The sequence below is a fragment of the Pan troglodytes genome, chromosome 18, assembly GCF_028858775.2.
Source record: "Pan troglodytes isolate AG18354 chromosome 18, NHGRI_mPanTro3-v2.0_pri, whole genome shotgun sequence".
Taxonomy (NCBI): Eukaryota; Metazoa; Chordata; class Mammalia; order Primates; family Hominidae; genus Pan; species Pan troglodytes.
In genome coordinates, this window is record NC_072416.2 from 29,958,969 (window position 1) to 29,977,382 (window position 18,414).

Consider the following 18,414-nt stretch of genomic DNA (forward strand, 5'->3'; position numbering starts at 1 on the left):
AGAGGTTTGACTCACAGTTCTGCAGGGCTGGGGAGGCTTCAGGAAACATATTATCATGGCGGAAAGGGAAGCAAAGACATCCTTTTTCACATGACGTCAGGAAGGAGACATGCCAAGAAAAGGGGGGGAAAGCCCTTTATAAAACCATCAGATCTCATGAGAACTCACTCACTGTCACGAAAACAGCATGGGGGAACTGCTCCCATAATCTAATCACCTCCCATGAGGTCCTTCCCCCAACACGTGGGGATGACAATTCATATTACAATTCAAGATGAGATTTGGGTGGGGACACAGAGCCAGGCCATATCACATTATTATTAATTAGTGCCTTCTCTCTCATTTTTTTGATTCGCCTAGGTAGAGATTTATCAATTTCATTGATCTTTTCAAAGAACCAATTTTTGATTTCATTGATTTTCCTCGATTAATTTTCTATTTTTAATTTCATTGATGTATGCTCCAATTTTGTATTTTTTTCTTCTGCTTGTTTTAGACATATATTGCTTTTCTGTTTCTAGTACTCTAGATGGAAACAGATTATTGATTTTAGAACTTTCTTTCTAAGATATACATTCAATAATATAAATTTCCCTCTAAGCACTGCTTTTGCTACATCTCACCGATTTTGATAGGCTATATTTTCATTTTTATTTCGTTAAAAATATTTTTAATTTCTCTTGTGATTTCTTCTTTGATCCATATGTTATTCGGAAGTGTGTTTTTAAATCTCCAAATACTTGGAAATTTTCTGGCTTTCTTCCGGCTAGTGACTTCTAATTTGAATCCATTGTGGCCTAAGAGCATATTTTGTGTGATTTCTAATGTTTTCAATCTCTTAAGGTTGTTTTATGTCCCAGAATGTGGTCTGTCTTGGTGATTATTCCACGTGAACCTGAGGAGAATGTATATTCTGCTGTTGCGAGATGTAACAGTCTATAAATGGATACCTCTGTTAATATGACCTCGGGTGACTCTTTTTTTTTTTTTAAGTTGCTGCTTCACCATTGGCTTTTGGAGATTTTGCAGATGATAAAATCCTCAGGACTTTTCTGCTGCTCAGTCAGATTTTCTTATCCTACACTTGCGGAACTGTTGTTTGAAATTAACAAGCAGGATGGCCAACTCTGCCCGGCTCATTTTATTTCATCTTATTGGGTTCAGCCTGCAGTTTTAGGAGAGATTGAAGGAACTGGTATACTGGAATCCACGGTGGGCTCGGAAGCAAACAAACGTGGGTTCTGATTCTAGCTCTGACCTTTTACCAGCTGTGGGACCTGGTGGATGGGTTATTTGGCCTCTCTGGCCTCAGTTTCCTTAGCTAGACAGTTGGGATAACAGCCTACCTTTCAGGATTCTTGTGTGGATTCGTTGAGGTAATACTTCTAAAGCACCTAGCAAAGTGTCAAGTACAAGGTAAGTGCTGGGCAAGCAGGGATTTTGTTCACACAAAGCCTTGACTCAACATAAGGAGGCTGTTTCCAATGGCTCTGCTTAACTGAGACCTGAGAGTGATTGCTCCATCTGTGGTGGGATATGGGCTGAAACTGCCTAGCAGCATGTCAGAGGTGGGGTGTTTGCAGGACATCCTTGTCCAGGTTGGCAGTTGAGCTTGGCAGGTGACTGCTGAGACCCCTTCCAACTCCACCACTTCAGGAATCTCTTTTTTTTTTTCTGAGATAGTCTTGCTCTGTCACCCAGGCTGGAGTGCAGTGGCTCAATCTCGGCTCACTGCAAGCTCCGCCTCCCGGGTTCAAGCCATTCTCCTGCCTCAGCCTCCTGAGTAGCTGGGACTACAGGCACCTGCCACCACGCCCAGCTAATTTTTTGTATTTTTAGTAGAGACTGGGTTTCACCATGTTAGCCAGGATGGTCTCGATCTCCTGACCTCATGATCTGCCTGCCTCGGCCTCCCGAAATGCTGGGATTACAGGCGTGAGCCACTGCGCCCAGCCAGGAGTCTCTTGATTTAGAATGGGAACTTGAAATCATCTCCTCTTGCCGTGTACTTGAACGTGATAACCTGGCACTTATCTTTTTAATTCTTTTACTCACCTGCATCTTTGTTCTTTTTGCCTCTGATGTTCAGGGAAGCCTCTTCTCCCACTGCATCTGTGATCTCTCCTGAAATGTAGCACCCACGCATCCCTGAGAAGCTAGCTGCAGCACGTGTGTGTGCACGTGGGCATGCGTAAGTCTGGGCGTGCCTGCCACAACAGATTAAGGATATCAATCCTGACGCCATGCTGGGATGTTTTAGTGAATCTTGACAGGGTTGTTGACTCCCCTGTTTCCCTGGAGGACTTTACCATGAAAGTCTTCTGCTGTGTGACTTTGGACAGGCGTCTTGGCCTCTCTGTTTCTCTTTATTCATAATTGAGGCTAAAGTGACACCTTTGCCATCTCTGCCACAGGATACTGTGGGCATCTGTGTAGTTGTGAGAGTAAAAGTTACTAGGACTTGCCAAGGAAATCAGTGTCAGGAACCCACCACCCCATTCCCACCCCTCCTTTACTTGAGACTTTACTTTTGTAACTCTCAGCAAGGAAGACGAGTTCAACCTTTGAGCCGATACAGAGCCTTCCCCTAGAGAGAGCTTTGCAGCCTCATGCTGAGCCAGTTAGGGGCCCCACATCATGTCCAAAATGAATGTAATCAACAAACAGTTACTGAACACGTCCTATGTGCCAGCCACCGTTGTAGATACTGGGGACTCGGCAGTGAATGGGACAGACCCTGGCTGTCAGGATGACAGACAATTTAAAAAGGGACAAATGTCCCATGCTGGCTTGTCCTTTGCACCCCCGGCACTTCGTGAGGAGCAGTGGCCAGTTCCTGTATATAGACTGGCCCTTGGTGTACATTTGTCTGACGTTTCCAAATGATTTATGCATCCTTGGCAGGAACCCAGGAAAAGATATGCTGTGCTCTTCTCAGGAATTGTTTCAGGGAGGTGATGTTGGGGATTTGTCCCATTCTTGTCGGTGAGTTTAGATCACTTGGTGAAGGTGGTGTCTGCCAGGTTTCTGTATTGTAACGTTCATTGATATGTATTTTCACTCATTAGTTAATATACAATACAAGTTTTGCAGGGAGTTACTTTGAGGCTGTCATAGTAAAATAGAGCTTTCCCTTCTTCCCTGTTTATTTATTAGAGATGAAGTCTGACTCTGTTGCCCAGGCTGGAGTGCGGTGGTGCGATCATAGCTCACTGCAGCCTCCAACTCCCAGGCTCAAGCCATCCTCCTGCCTCAGCCTCCCAAGAAGCTGGGATTACAGGCACACACCGGCCTCCTCCATTTATTGATCTATGTCAATACAGACTCCTGGACTTTAACTCCAAGGGTTACAAGTGGATACCATAATATTCATTTTGATGCTCAAAATGTGCCCGTTTTGTCCAGGTCAGGCTAGCTGCTGAGTACTTCCTTATTGTCTGGCACAAGAATTCCAAGCCTATCTGGTACTTTTCCTTCTCCTGGAATCAGCTATTTCTCTAAGGCGCTCTGGTTCCTTTCAGTACAGAATAGTATTTAGAAGCCAAGACCTGGTCACTAGGAAGGCATGATAATCAAATGTGATGAATGATCTTGGATTGCATCCTGGACGTATAAAGGGCATTATTGAGGCAATTAGCAAAACATAAATAGGGGCCGTGGATGAGATAGTGGTGATGCATCACTGTTAATTTCCTGATTTCGATGGTTGTATTGTGGTTATGCAGAGAATGTCCTTGTTTTTCTGACATGCACACTGAGGTATTGGGGTAATTTATTCATTATGGAGATATGTGAGTGTGTTTATGTGTCTCATACACAGATGTTTCTTAATGATGGGGTTTTGTCCCCATAAACTCATCATAAGTTGAAAATATTATTAAGTCAGAAATGTACTTCATACTCCTAACCTCCTGAACGTTATAGCTTAGCCTAGCTCGGAACACTTGCATTAGCCTACAGTTGGGCAAAGTCATCTAACACAAAGCCTGTTTTGTTATAAAGTGTTGAATAGCTCGTGTAGTTTGTGGAATACTGAGAGTGAAAAACAGAATGGTCGTATGGGTGCTCCAAGTACTGCTTCTACTGAACACCCATTGATTTTGCACCATCATAAATTAGGGGAAGAGAGGAAAAGCACACGTAAGGGAGGAAGGGCCGGGTACAGTGGCTCACGCCTGTAATCCCAGCACTTTGGGAGACCAAGGTGGGCAGATCGCTTGAACTCAGGAGTTCGAGACCAGCCTGGGCAACATAATGAGACCCCATCTCTATCAAAAATACAAACACTTAGCCAGGCCTCATGGTGCACATCTGTGGTCCCAGCTACTCAGGAGGCTGAGGTGGGAAGATTGCTTGAGCCCGGGAGGTGGAGGTTGCAGGGAGTCGAGGTTGTGCCACTACACTCTAGCTTGGGTAACAGAGTAAACTCTGTCTCAAAAAAAAAAAAAAAAAAAAAAGGAAAGGGAGGAAGGGAAGGTCCCTCCAGGTGGAGGGGACAGAGAGAGAAAAGGCATGGAGGTGGGACTGAGTTTGGTGTGTTTAAGAAGTGCAGGTGGCAGCCGGGCGCAGTGGCTCACGCCTGTAATCCCAGCACTTTGGGAGGCCGAGGCAGGCGGATCACCTGGGGTCGGGAGTTCAAGACCAGCCTGACCAGCATGGAGAAACCCTGTCTCTACTAAAAATACAAAATTAGTTGGGTGTGTGGCCCATGCCTGTAATCCCAGCTACTCAGGAGGCTGAGGCAGGAGAATCGCTTGAACCCGGGAGGCGGAGGTTGCAGTGAGCCGAGATCGCGCCATTGCACTCCAGCCTGGGCAACAAGAGTGAAACTCTGTCTCAAAAAAATAAAATGAAATAAAATAAAATAAAATGTTAAAAAACAAAAAAAGAAGAAGAAGTGCAGGTGGCAGGCGTAGGATGCATGGGTGCTGGGCCCAGGTGGAGAGGGAGGTGGAGCCCTGCTGGGGAGGGCCTTCAAGTGTGCCCAAGTCACTCGGAGAGCGTCCAGCAGGGGCCTAGAGCTCCTGAGGTGGCCTTAAGTTCTTATGATGCCCCAGACACTGCACACAGTGCTTCAGAGGCAACACCTCCGTCCCTGTTTGCTGCAAGCCTGTGAGGTTAGCCTTGGAACCATTCCTGTGCCACAGAAACACAGCCAGAGCACCAAAAGAGAAATGCTGTTAATGGCAAAGAACTACTCACTAGCAGAACAAAGCCTGGGAGCTGCTTTTTTGAATAAGATCCCAGGAGAGAGACCCAAGCGGGAAGTGAAGGATGGGCACTTGAAATGTTGCAGGGAATATAACCCAGTGCGTGCTGTTTTCTTTTTTTCTTTTTCTTTTTTTTTTTTTTTCTCTTTTTGCAACAGGGTCTCACTGTGTCGCCCAGCCTAGAGTGCAGTGGTGCCATCTCGGCTCACCACAACCTCCACCTCCTAGGCTCAAGCGATTTTCCTGCCTCAGCCTCCTGAGTAGCTGGGACTACAGGCACGCGCCACTACCACCCGGCTAATTTTTTTTTGTATTTTTGGTAGAGACAGGTTTCACCATGTTGGCCAGGCTGGTTGTGAACTCCTAAAGTGCTGGGATTACAGATGTGAGCCACCACGCCCGGCCCCAGTACACACTTTTTGGAGGGTATTTGACGTTATGTACCAGGAGTGCTGGGGAAAAGTACACACTTGACTCCATGAGATTCTGCTTCTTAGCATTTTTTTCTTTTCCTTTTTTTTTTTTTTTGAGACAGAGTCTCACTCTGTCACCCAGGCTGGAGTGCAATGGCATGGTCTCGGCTCGCTGCAACCTCCGCCTCCTGGGTTCAAGCAATTCTCCCACCTCAGCCTCCCGTGTAGCTGGGACTACAGGTGTGCGCCACCACACTCGGCTAATTTTTATATTTTTAGTAGAGACAGGGTTTCACTATGTTGGCCAGGCTGGTCTCAAACTCCTGACCTCGTGATCCGCCCACCTCAGCCTCCCAAACTTTCTGTTTTCTTTTCTTTTCTTTTCTTTTTATGACAGGGTCTTGCTGGAGTGCAGTGGTACGGTCTTGGCTTACTGCAGCCTTGACATCCCAGGCTCAAACGATCTTCCCACCTCAACCTCCCAAGTAGCTAGGATTACAGGCATGCGCCACCGTGCCTGGCTGATTTTGTTTAATTTTTGTAGAGATAAGGTCTCACTCTGTTGCCCAGGCTGGTCTTGAACTCCTGGGCTCAAGCCATCCTCCCTCCTTAGCCTCCCAAAGTGCTGGGATTACAGGTGTGAGCCACCACACCTGGCTTCTGAACATTTTTTCTTAATGATAATAGCTGGTGCTATGGGCTGAATGTGTTCCCCCAAATTCATATGTTGAAACTTCATCCCATCGTAGTCATATTAAGTGATGGGGCCTTTGGAGAAGTGATTAAGTCATGAGGGCTCTGCGGTTGGTCATGAATGGGGTTAGTGCCCTTATGAAAGGGCTGAAGGAAGTGTGTTTGCCCCTTCTGTCATATGAAGACACAGCAGCATGGCATCGTCTGTGAGGAATGGGCTCTCACCAGATCTGGATCTCCTAGTGTCGTGATCTTGGACCTCCCAGTCTCCAGAACTATGCATTAGAAAATTTATTTATTTATTATTTATTTATTTTGAGATGGAGTCTTGCTCTTGTCGCCCAGGCTGGAGTACAATGACGCGATCTCGACTCACTGCAACCTCTGCCTACCCCAGTTCAAGCGATTCTCCTGCCTCAGCCTCCAGAGTAGCTGGAATTACAGGTGCCCGCCACCACACTCGGCTAGTTTTTGTATTTTTAGTAGAGACGGGGTTTCTCCATGTTGGCCAGGCTGATCTCGAACTCCTGACCTCAGGTGATCCACCCACCTTGGCTCCCCAAAGTGCTGGAAATACAGGTGTGAGCTACTGTGTCTGGCCTGAATAATAAAATTTAAAACAATTTTTCAAAAATTCACCATGAGGTCTCACTATGTTCCCTAGGCTGGTCTCAAACCCCTGGACTCCAAGTGATCCACCCCACCTTCCCGAGTAGCTGGGACTAGAGATGCACACCACTGCACCCAATAGAGCAATACGTTTCTGTTCTTTGTAAATTACCTGCTCTAAGGTATTTTTGTTATAGCAGCCTGTATGGACTAAGCTGACTTGTAACGTTACTTGAGACTTTAAAGTGTTCCGGTCACTGTTGGAGGGCTCTGTCTGTGTTAGCTCATTTAATCCCCACCACACCTCAATCAGATGGGGCTATTCTTAGTCCCACTTTATAGATAAGGAAACTGAGGCACTGAAGTACAGCTTGCTCAAGGTTCACATCTAGTCAGTGACAGAGCAGGTATTTAAACCTCAGGAAATAATCAGAGAAACATGTGTAGAGGGTTGTCCAAGGAAGGCCACATCCAGAAGCATCTCCCAGGACAGTTGTTGTGTAGCTCACCCTCTGGACTTTGTGGGTCTGGGTGTTGTTTCATGATTATAGAGAGAGCTCTGTGAACGTGGAGGACCTGTTGTCGGCAGAGACACAAATGGCCAGGGCATGGCTGGGCAGCCGCAGTGGCTCAGGCCTGTAATCCCAGCACTTCGAGAAGACCAGAGGGGCAGATCATGAGGTCAGAAGTTCAAGACCAGCCTGGCCAACATGGTGAAACCCCGTCTCTACTAAAAATACAAAAATTAGCCAGGTGTGGTGGTGGGCACCTGTAATCCCAGCTACTCGGGAGGCTGAGGCAGAAGAATCGCTTGAACCCGGGAGGTGGAGGTTGCAGTGAGCTGAGATTGCACCACTGCACTCCAGCCTTGGAGACAGAGCGAGACTCTGTCTCGGAAAAACAAACAAACAAGCAAACAAACAAACAAATAAATGGCCAGGGCAGGGGAGGGTTGCATATTGAATAAGATGAGCTCTGCTGGAAGCACAGGTCAGCACTAACCTGCTTCCTCTCTCTCTGCAGGTGCCTTGGCATCTCCCAATGGGGTGGCTTTGCTCTGGGCTCCTGTTCCCTGTGAGCTGCCTGGTCCTGCTGCAGGTGGCAAGCTCTGGTAAGTCACCACTTCTCAATCATTCATTTGTTGGCTATTAATGGCGTGCCAGGGTCCTGCAGTATGTCACCTGGCCTTATGGAGATTACACTGCAGTGGGAGGGGACAGCCAATGACAAGTGGCCCTGATTATCAGTAAATTCTAAAGATTGTTAGAAAGTGATGGGAGCCGGGTGCAGTGGCTCACACCTGTAATCCCAGCACTTCAGGAGGCCGAGGCGGGAGGATCGCTTGAGCCCAGGAGTTCGAGGTCAGCTTGGGCAACATAGGGAGACCTTGTCTCTACAAATAATAAAATATTAGCCAGGTGTGGCGGTGCACGCCTGTAGCCCCAGCTACTCAGGAGGCCGAGGTGGGAGGATCCCTTGACCTCAGGGGGTCAAGGCTGCAGTGAACTGTGATCGCGCCACTCCACTCCAGCCTGCGTGAGAAAGTGAGACCCTGTCAAAAAAAAAGAGAAGGTGATGGGGAAGGAACACAGAACAGCATAAGAGGGGGTTGGGGAAGCTGGGTGGAGTGGGGGGGATTGCAGTTGAAAGTAGGGAAGTCAGGGAAGGCCTCATTGAGCTGACTTGGAGGAAGCGGGAACCGTGCAGATGTCTGGGGAAGGCTCATTCTTGGCAGAGAGGCCCTGCACTGAGCCTGGCGGGAGGGTTGAGCACAGGAGGGAATGGTGGAGGAGAGTGAGCAGCAGGAGGGAGCAGTGAAGGTCAGCAAAGTGACAGAGTGGCTGAATCAAAAAAGACCTTGCAGTGTTCGAGCAGAGGAACCATATCATCCATTATGTTCAAAGGACCCTTCAGGATGCCGTGTGGAGAAAGGACGAGGGTGGAAGCCAGGAGGTCTGGAGGGAGGTCCGGACTGGAGGCGATGAGAGGCTCCGGATCCCTCTGGGAGGTAGATTTGAGGACAGATTGGAATTGAGGTGAAAGAGAGAGAAAGAGAAGTGGCCAGGATGACTCCAAGATTTCTGACCTAAACTACTGGGAAGGACGTGGTTGTCATTTCTGAAATGCAGAAGGATGCCAGAAGAGAAGGTACTTTGGGGAGGGGCAGGAATCAGAAGTTAGTTTTGGACATGAGATAAGCTTGGAATATTTATTTGCTAAGACAGCTCCTTAACACTGACCACTGACAAGCTAGGAGGGTGCTGAAAGGAGAAGGACCCCGATGTCTCCTCCAGCCCATCCATCTCCTCTCTCCCATTGGCCAAACCCAACTGGAAACCAAAGGCCAAGGGTACCCGGTGATGAAGACTGTGGTATCAGCCTCCTGAGCACAGAGAGGGCAGAAAGGGGTGGAGACAAAGAGGGGCGCAGATAGTGGGCAAATGGGGAAGTGGCACTTCCCCTAGCTCGAGGGCAGAGGCTTGGTGTGATGGAATGGCACTCCTTAAACTGCTACATATTTTCCCTTTAATTTGGCCAAGAACAAGTTGTCAAGTTTGTGTAAGATAAAGGTGCGCTTGGTTCGTTCTTGTCTAATGGCCCCCGCACCCATGGGTATTTCTTCAGCTTCCACAGTCATCCCGACACTAGCTGGGAAGCTCCAGCAGCCCTGGTCCTGGCCCCAGCTCTGTGGGCGCTGGCCCTCAACTTTGCCTGCACTGTGCTTTTGTGCTATTCCCCTTGGTCCTGTTTGGGTGCAAGTCCCCCTCACGCATTGCATTCCTGGCCGCTCAGGCTGCTCCTGTGTCTCCCCAGGGAACATGAAGGTCCTGCAGGAGCCCACCTGCGTCTCTGACTACATGAGCATCTCTACTTGCGAGTGGAAGATGAATGGTCCCACCAATTGCAGCACCGAGCTCCGCCTGTTGTACCAGCTGGTTTTTCTGCTCTCCGAGTAAGCCTGCGCTGGAGCTGGAGGTTTGGGGAGGTTGTGCCCAAAGGGTTTGCCCCAGGAGTGAGCTGGGTCCAGGTGGTGCGCTGGAGTGCAGGATGCTGAGTATGGTTTGCTGCTGTTTATATGGTGTTAGAGGGGAGGTCCCGTCTCCGGGGACATGTTATGTAAGATACAGTGGAGCGCGTGGTGGGAGTGTTGGTCCACGTGGCACATGGATACGGCTGGAATACTGGACTAGACCAGCAGTTCTCACACTTTTTGGTCTCAGAACCCTTTTCCACACTTAAAAATGAGTGAGGACCCAAAGGGCTTTGGTGTAGGTAACACATCATTCTATGTTTACCTAATTAGAACTTGCAATGAAGAAATGGTGTAATTTTTAAAAAATTAAAACAATTAAAAATTTTTTTTCTTACTGAAATGGAGGTCTCACTGTGTTGCCCAGGCTGCTCTCAAACTCCTGGGCTCCAGTGATCCTCCTGCCTCAGCCTCCCAAAGTGCTGGGATTACAAGCATGAGCCACTGTATCCGGCCCAAAATGGAGAAATTTTAAGTCCCAACAGCATGCAAGCCTGCATTCAACAAATCGTCAGATCAATTACATGCAAATTCCACTGTACGCCAGTGAGAGAGAGTGAAAAGGCAAATAACGTCCCTGTATTACGATGAAAAGAGTTTTACCTGGTGGGCCCAGACCACACTTTGAGAACCACTGGACTAGACCCTTGACTGAGGAGTACGGTGTTGAGAGTGGAGTTCTCTGTGATGGTGGATGGACCAGGACACATGGCATAGGAGTCAGGTGGTTCCCTGGGCTACTTCATGGTGCACAGGATGCTTCGTTACACTGCTGCCCAGGACATAATCACGTACACAAGACACACAGTTACGGGGCAGACTGGGGATATACGGCACACCAGCATGCAGGGTTCACCAGTAAAGGTGGTATTCCATGATTATTCTAAGGTAGATGGGCTGTGCTTTGTTTCCATTGGCTTAGTCCAGGGATTGGCAAACTATGGCCCGTGAGCCAAATCCGGCCCACTGCTTGTTTTTGTAAATAAAGTTTTATTGAAACACACTGGCTGCTTTTGTGCTACATCAGCAGAATTGAGTAGTTGTAACAGAAACTGCATGGCCCTCCTTTATGTTTTTTTTGTTTGTTTGTTTGTTTGTTTTCTTTGAGACAGTGTTTCACTCTTGTTGCCCAGGCTGGAGTGCAGTGGCACAATCTCGGCTCACTGCAACCTCTGCCTCTCGGGTTCAAGCGATTCTCCTGTCTCAGCCTCCCGAGTAGTTGGGATTACTGGTGCCTGCCACCACACCCAGCTAATTTTTTGTATTTTTAGTAGAGACCAGTTTTCACCAAGTTGGCCAAGCTGGTCTTGAACTCCTGAACTCAGGTGATCCACCCACCTCAGCCTCCCAAAGTGCTGGGATTACAGGCATGAGCCACTGAGCCCGGCCTCCTCCTTTATCTTAATTGAAATAATTCAGAAATGGAAAGTCAAATACTGCATGTTCTCACTTATAAGTAAGAGTTAAATAATGTGTACACATGGGCATTATTCCATGTACCATGGAATAACAGACATTGAAGACTTGGGAGGGTGGGAGAGGGGTGAAGGAAGAGAAGTTACTTAATGGGCATAGTGTACACCGTTTGGGTGACGGACCCACCAGAACCCCAGACTTCACCACTATGCAGCATATCCAGTGAGAACAGATCTGGGGCTTGCCATCAAAATTGCACTTGTAAGGCCGGGCGCTGTGGTGGCTCGCGGCTGTAATCCCAGCACTTTGGGAGGCCGAGGTGGGCAGATCACTTGAGGTCAGGAGTTCGAGACCAGCCTGGCCAACATGGTGAAGCTCCATCTCTACTAAAAATACAACAATTAACTGGGTGTAGTGGCGCACACCTGTAATCCCAGCTACTAGGGAGGCTGAGGCAGGAGAATTGCTTGAGCCCAGGAGGTGGAGGTTGCAGTGAGCCGAGATCACATCACTGTACTCTAGCCTGGGTGACAGTGAGACTTTGTCTCAGGAAAAAAAACAAAAACAAAAAACAAAAAACTTGTACCCCCTAAATTTATACAAATAACCAAAAAAAAAAAAAAAAAGGAAATTGTGTGGCCTTTGAAGTCCAAAATATTAACTATCTGGCCTGTTACAGAAAAAGTTTGCAGACCCCTGGCCTAGCCCATGAGACGTGGGTTGGCTGTTAAGGTGGAACATTGGAATTATCCTACGATGGCCAAACTGTGCGATGCAGAGCTTATGTTGTTCTAAATTAATTAGTGCCACCGGTTCTTCCCTTTCATGGGCTTTCAGGGACAAGCTAAGTCCCAGGACCAGGGCCGGCAGCTAGGCAGGTGTGAGGAGCATCCTTGGTGCATGTGGTAAGAGGCTGTGGCCAGCAAGAGAGGCAACCCTAGTCGGCTGCCCCAGCACACCCTGGCCGCTCCCAAGCCCCTAGATCTGTCCTCACATCCGTGATCGGGAAGCTGGAAGAGTCTGATGCGGTTCCCGGAGGCATGTCCCGGACACAGCTGTGGGGCCCAGCCAGCCTACGGGTGACCAGCCTAACCCAGCCCCTGTGTCTGCAGAGCCCACACGTGTGTCCCCGAGAACAACGGAGGCGCGGGGTGCGTGTGCCACCTGCTCATGGATGACGTGGTCAGTGCGGACAATTATACACTGGACCTGTGGGCTGGGCAGCAGCTGCTGTGGAAGGGCTCCTTCAAGCCCAGCGAGCATGGTGAGCAGGGCGGAGTGCGGCAGGGGTGGCTGGGTGTGTTCCCACAGCTGCCTGGGCTGAGGGTGGGGTGGGCAGGGGAGGAGGTGGGGTCACAGCAACAGCAGGAGGAAGCCACCTGTATTTTCCCAAATCTGATGGGATTCCTGCCCCTGCCTGGGCCTCAGTCCTCCCACCTTTGAAACAGAGCTGGTCGCAGTAGAACACCAAGCCCCCTTCAGCCCAGCTGTTTCCACCCCTGAACTTAAGTGCCCAGGAAGGCGTATTGAGATGAGGTGTGCTTGCTGGAAGGCATGCCTGCTGCTGATTGAAAACCGAACTGGGAACAGTCCTTCCATTCTGTGTCCACTGGTCAGCTGCTGCGGCTTTGGATGGTCTTGACCGTGGAAGGCTGACCTTCTTCTGGTACCTGGAGTCCCTGCAGGAATCCCCCTTGAGCTTGCTGGGGTGTGGTGACAGGAGTTTAAAACATGCGTTGTATTCCAGTGATGCATGATATGACATGCATCACAGGAATATAAACCTGAGGTCTCATGGATAGGATTGCTTCAAAGGAGACCAAGTTTTAAAACAGATGAATCAAAATAAAGAAAAATACTCAGTAAATCATCATAAAGTACAGAGATGTGGCCAAAGGTGTGAAGGATGCAGCTGTAAAAGCTGAAGTTTGAGGCCGGGTGTGGTGGTTCACGCCTATAATCCCAGCACTTTGGGAGGCCGAGCCCGGCGGATCACCTGAGGTCAGGAGTTCGAGACCAGCCTGGACAACATGGTAAAACCCCGTCTCTACTAAAAATACAAAAAATTAGTCTGGCATGGTGGCAGGCACCTGTAATCCCAGCTACTTGGGAGGCTGAGGTAGGAGAATGGCTTGAACCCAGGAGAAGAAGGTTGCAGTGAACTTAGATCATGCTACTGCCCTCCAGCCTGGGCGACAGAGCAAGATTACGTCTCAAAAAAATAAAAAATAAAAATAAATAAAAATAAAAAAATTTTTTAAAAGGCTGAAGTTTGGGTTACCTTGGCTCATACACTTTGCCTTCACTGTAGAAAGGTGGTTAGTAAAGACCAGGCGCGGTGGCTCATGCCTGGAATCCCAGCACTTTGGGAGCCCAGCGCAGGCAGATCACTTGAGCCCTGGGCTATTGAGGCTGCAGTGAGCTGGGATTGTGCCACTGCACTCCAGCCTGAGCAACAGAGTGGGACCCTGTCTCAAAAAAGAAGAAAAAAAGGGTAATTAATAAACACTAAAGTTCTATGTAGAATTTTAGCAACATTATCGTTATTATAATCTTCTTTGCTATGGCTCTGAATCTGTGTGGTGCTCCAGAAGTATGCTACGGAGGTTTTGTCGACCAAAAATCTGGGTGGTGGCTGTGGTTTGTAGGCCGGGGCTGGGCTGGGTGATGGGGGAGTCACTGCGTAGATCCTCACATAGAGGCTGCTTCTCCCACAGTGAAACCCAGGGCCCCAGGAAACCTGACAGTTCACACCAATGTCTCCGACACTCTGCTGCTGACCTGGAGCAACCCGTATCCCCCTGACAATTACCTGTATAATCATCTCACCTATGCCGTCAACATTTGGAGTGAAAACGACCCAGCAGATGTGAGTGGGCATGCTTTGACGTTTTTCTGTGACCTCTGGGGAACAGGGTGGGTGACCAGCAGAGGCCCAGTCCCTGGAGCCAGGAGCCTGGGAGGCAAGCCCTAGGGCTGGATAGCAAATCCCAGGAGCTAGAGACCTGGCTTCTCACCTGGCTCTGCCCTAGGCAAGTCCCTTTGCTTCCTGGCCCCCAACCCCTCACATCAGAGAAGGGGAGTTATCTCTGCACGCCGCTCCTCCTCTGTAAAGGTAGGGCTGTGGGCCATGTCTGTGTTTCCCAGTTTGGGGGACACAAGCGATCGTAGGTGGCACATCGACAGCTCACTTGAATAACCCTATTATTGAAGAGAATAATACTGACTCAAGAGACAGTGACCCGTGTCAGTTCCCTTTTGAGGCCAACCGGTTAAGGAGGAAGTCCCCGTAGAGCTGACTCGTTTACTAATTCCTCTTAATGAAGAGAGCAGAGGCCACACCCCAGGCTTAGACTTTCCCAAGAAAACAAGATCAGTTTGTTGGTTGTTCCCCATGGAAGCTGGTCCTGACATTCCCTTCACAGTAGTGTTGGTGGAGTTTTTGTTGTTGTTTGTTTTGAGACAGAGTCTCACTCTGTCACCCAGGGTGGAACGCAGTGGCGTGATCTTGGCTCACTGCAACCTCCGCCCCCTGGGTTCAAGCGATTCTCCTGCCTCAGCCTCCTGAGCAGCCGGGACTACAGGCACCTGCTACCGTGCCCAGCTAATTTTTGTATATTTAGTAGAGATGGGGTTTCACTGCGTTGGCCAGGCTGGTCTCAAACTCCTGACCTCAGATGATCCACTCGCCTCGGCCTCCCAAAGTGCTGGGATTACAGGTGTGAGCCACCGCACCTGGCCAGTGGAGTTCCTTCTTAAGTACATGTATTGACATCTTTAAAAAGGGCGAGAGGATTTACAGGAAACTATCAGGTCAATAATGGCAGGGGCCGTCCACAGTGGGTGGCTGAGTCCCCCTATTTTTCTGCTGGTGTGCGGGGAGGTCATTTCCTGCCACCCATGTTTCCCCACCCTGAATCCACCTTCCTCACATTCCCATTGGAGGGACAATCTCTGGACATATGGGACCTGGGGTCCCACAGGGCTGCATTCCAATGCCTGCTCTGCCACTCGCCAGCTGTGTGATGTTGGGCATATCCCATAACCTCTTTGTGCCTCAGTTTCCTCATCTGTAACACAGGAGTGACAAGAGCACCCGCCCACAGGGCTATGACAATACAAGGTGTGTGATACAGATGAGCTCCCCTGTTTGGCCCACATGTGTCCTAAAAGCCATGTGCCCTTTCTCTTGAGTGCCCCAGGCCACAGAGATCCCCATCTGCCCACTGTGTCCCACACACTGGTCTGCCATTTGTTCCTTGAGGTTTGTGAGGGCCGGCTCTGTGCATCCCAGGGGCCCAGGCTGGGCCTGGTTGGCTCTCAGGGAGCAGGCACCCGCCACCTTAAGCTCCCATGCTGGTGTCTGTCGCTGCTTCCTCTCAATCTGGCCAAGCCAGGGGTGTCGATTTATATCTCTCAGGTCTGGTTTCCCCTTTGGCACTGGGCCAGGTATGGGGAAAGAGCAGGAATGGGGCAGTTGGCTCACACAGCAGAGGCTCAGAAAGCGGGGGGCATGGGGGGAAGGAGTGCACAGATGCTAGAGAATGGGGCAAGTTTTGTTTGGTCAGTAAATCTCCTTCTCATGCCCCAGGCCTGTGCAAGACTTACAGAGAGTCCCAAGGATGGGCTGGGGGGAAGAGAAAGGTACCACCTTCAGAGTCCAAAGATATGTTATTTAATATTTTCATATTTCTAGATATGCCTTCAGGCATGGCTGGATCCAGCTTCTAGGAACCTGTCCAGCTCTGCGCCCTGCTTTATTCTGTACTGGCTTCGTTTTTAGGCAGGCTCTTCCCTCATGTAGTGGCAGATATGCCTACTAGTTGCTCCAGGCCTACATCCCAAAGCCACAGTGGGAAAAGGGTTTTTTTTCTTGACGGTTCTAATAAGAGTCCTAAGGCTGCTGCTCAGTGGCCTGGCTTCGATCCTGTGCCAGCCTCTGAACCAATCACTGGCTGTGGGTGGAGAGAGGGTGCTGGTGGAGGGCCCTGCTTGTCCAGGGAGGAGTCACATACCTGCCTCTAGGGCTGCAGGTGGGCTCAGCTCCATCCAAACCAGATGAACTGAAAATAAGGCAGGAGTGGCTTCCCCAGAGGAAACTGGGGAAGAGGAAGCAGGACTGTGCTGGCTAAAATGCCAGCCAGGTTTAAGACCTGGCACCAGATGCCAGTCATGGGATTGGATTGGTCAGCATGCCTGGGCTATGGCTTAGGGGTATGTTGGTGCTCAGGGATGCCACAGGCCTCCAGATACCAGGTCTGAGGCAGAAGAATGAAGTCCAGCTTCTCTTGTGGGTGGAACAGTGGCAACTGAGATACCCCATCTCTCCCTTCCCAAGAACAGAGCTGAACATAAAGAATTTAGTGATTGGCCAGAGCTTGGCCACATGCTCCCCTCTGATGAATGATAGGCCAGGCAATGGGATTGGCACAATTGGCTTAGACCAATGAGGGTTGGCCCTGGAGTTGCAGGCAGTGGAGTTCTGTCCTAAGCAGTGGGCACCTAAACCTGATGGCATAAAAGCTGGGCGGGTGTCCACCTGCATCTGCCACAGCACTGCAGATGCCAGCTGTGGCTCATACTGAGTGGGATAAATTCCAGAAAGAAACATTAGGAACTTACTATAGAATTTTGGGGCTAGAGCTACTCATTCATTCCCCTAGATAATTTCTAGGCAAGGTTCCATAGTGGAGGGGGAGTTTTGGCTTGGGCATTGAAGGATGCATAGGAGTTTTCTAGATGGGGAAAGAAGGGAACGGTAGACCAGGCAGAGGGAACTGCATGATAAAAAGGTTTATGGGTGTGAAAATTCATGGAATGTTTGAGGATTATGGGGTTGGGGGATGTGGGAATATGTGTAGCGAAAAAGCACCAAACAAAGCCAAAAGTTTAGTTAGAGCCCTGAATGCCTGCCTCATAATGGTTTCCATATTTTATATGCCTACTATGTGCCAGGCACATTGCTCAGGGTCACACAGCTGGAAATGGCAGGGCTGAGTTTTTGTTGTTGTTGTTGTTGTTGAGACAGAGTCTCCCTCTATCACCCAGGCTGGAATGCAGGGGCGTGATCATGGCTCACTGCATCCTTGACTTCCTGGGCTCAGGTGATTCTCCAACCTCTGCCTCCCAGGTAGCTGGGACTACAGGCACAGGCCACCACGCCAGGCTAATTTTTTGTATTTTTAGTAGTGACAGGGTCTCGCCATGTTGTCCAGGCTGGTCTGGATCTCCTGGCTTCAAGTGATCCCCCTGGCTCAGCCTCCCAAGGTGCTGGGATTACAGACTTGAGCCACCGCATCCAGCCCAGATCTGAGATTTGCACCCAGTATTTGAACTCCCAAGCCTGTGCTCTTTTTCCTCCCATGGACATTTCTCTCAGAGATGGTCTCCCAAACACCTGTCCTTCTTGTTAAAAAACAGACAAACCGCAAGTAGTTCTTTGGAAGCTCAGATTTCTCTTTTGTTTCTTAGTAAAACATTTCCCAGTTCCCAGCCCCCTTCCAGGGTGTAAGATTTCTTCGGTAACTTACATCTAGCTGTTGCTTCTTGTTTGCTCATGTTTAGAAAGAAAGACAAAAGGGAGTGAGAATTTTCTGTCTCTTCCCCAATCTCCCCACAACTCACACCCCACCCTCAGCTCCCTCTGTAATAGGAAAATCTCTGAACTCTCTGTAGTTGCTCCAGCAATCTTTTGGAACTTTGCTTCTTTCTTGTGAAAAAACCTCCCCTTGGCTCACTTTGCACCAGGTTTCCCCAAATGTGCTTCCAACCACAAGCAGAAATGGAGCTGCCAGGAAGAAACTACCGGGGGCTGAGGAAGAGGAGAGGGAGGTGCATAGCCCTGGATCTCACAGGGAGAGGGGTGACAGGATGAGAACTCAGGTTGCTCACTTGCCATCAGGGTCAGTCATGAATATAGCGTTCATGTATCACTTTTTAAAGCTTTTTTGAAGGGTAAAAGTAATAGTTACACAAAATAAAAACACAAATGGTACAAAAGGACTTAGAATGGAAACATGTTTCTCTCCCGACTCCAGCCTCC

The 18,414-nt window shown here is 49.2% G+C and overlaps 1 protein-coding gene across 17 annotated transcripts in view; it reads left to right on the forward strand.

The window, feature by feature from the left end:
* IL4R (interleukin 4 receptor) overlaps positions 1-18,414 on the forward strand; it is a 93,576-nt gene that overhangs the window by 61,176 nt on the left and 13,986 nt on the right. For 3 of the 17 annotated variants that reach the window (XM_063797722.1, XM_510892.8, XM_009430534.5), the window contains 4 exons: positions 7,949-8,036; positions 9,740-9,878; positions 12,485-12,636; positions 14,090-14,241. In XM_063797722.1, coding sequence (XP_063653792.1) covers positions 7,967-8,036; positions 9,740-9,878; positions 12,485-12,636; positions 14,090-14,241 — 513 coding nt within the window. In that variant the 5' untranslated portion in view covers positions 7,949-7,966. Of the gene's footprint in view, positions 1-1,400; positions 1,417-2,089; positions 2,192-6,661; positions 6,761-7,948; positions 8,037-8,916; positions 9,074-9,718; positions 9,879-12,484; positions 12,637-14,089; positions 14,242-18,414 lie in introns of those variants that run through there. The other 14 variants (XM_009430532.5, XM_054669045.2, XM_063797724.1 and 11 more) reach the window with 12 other exon arrangements.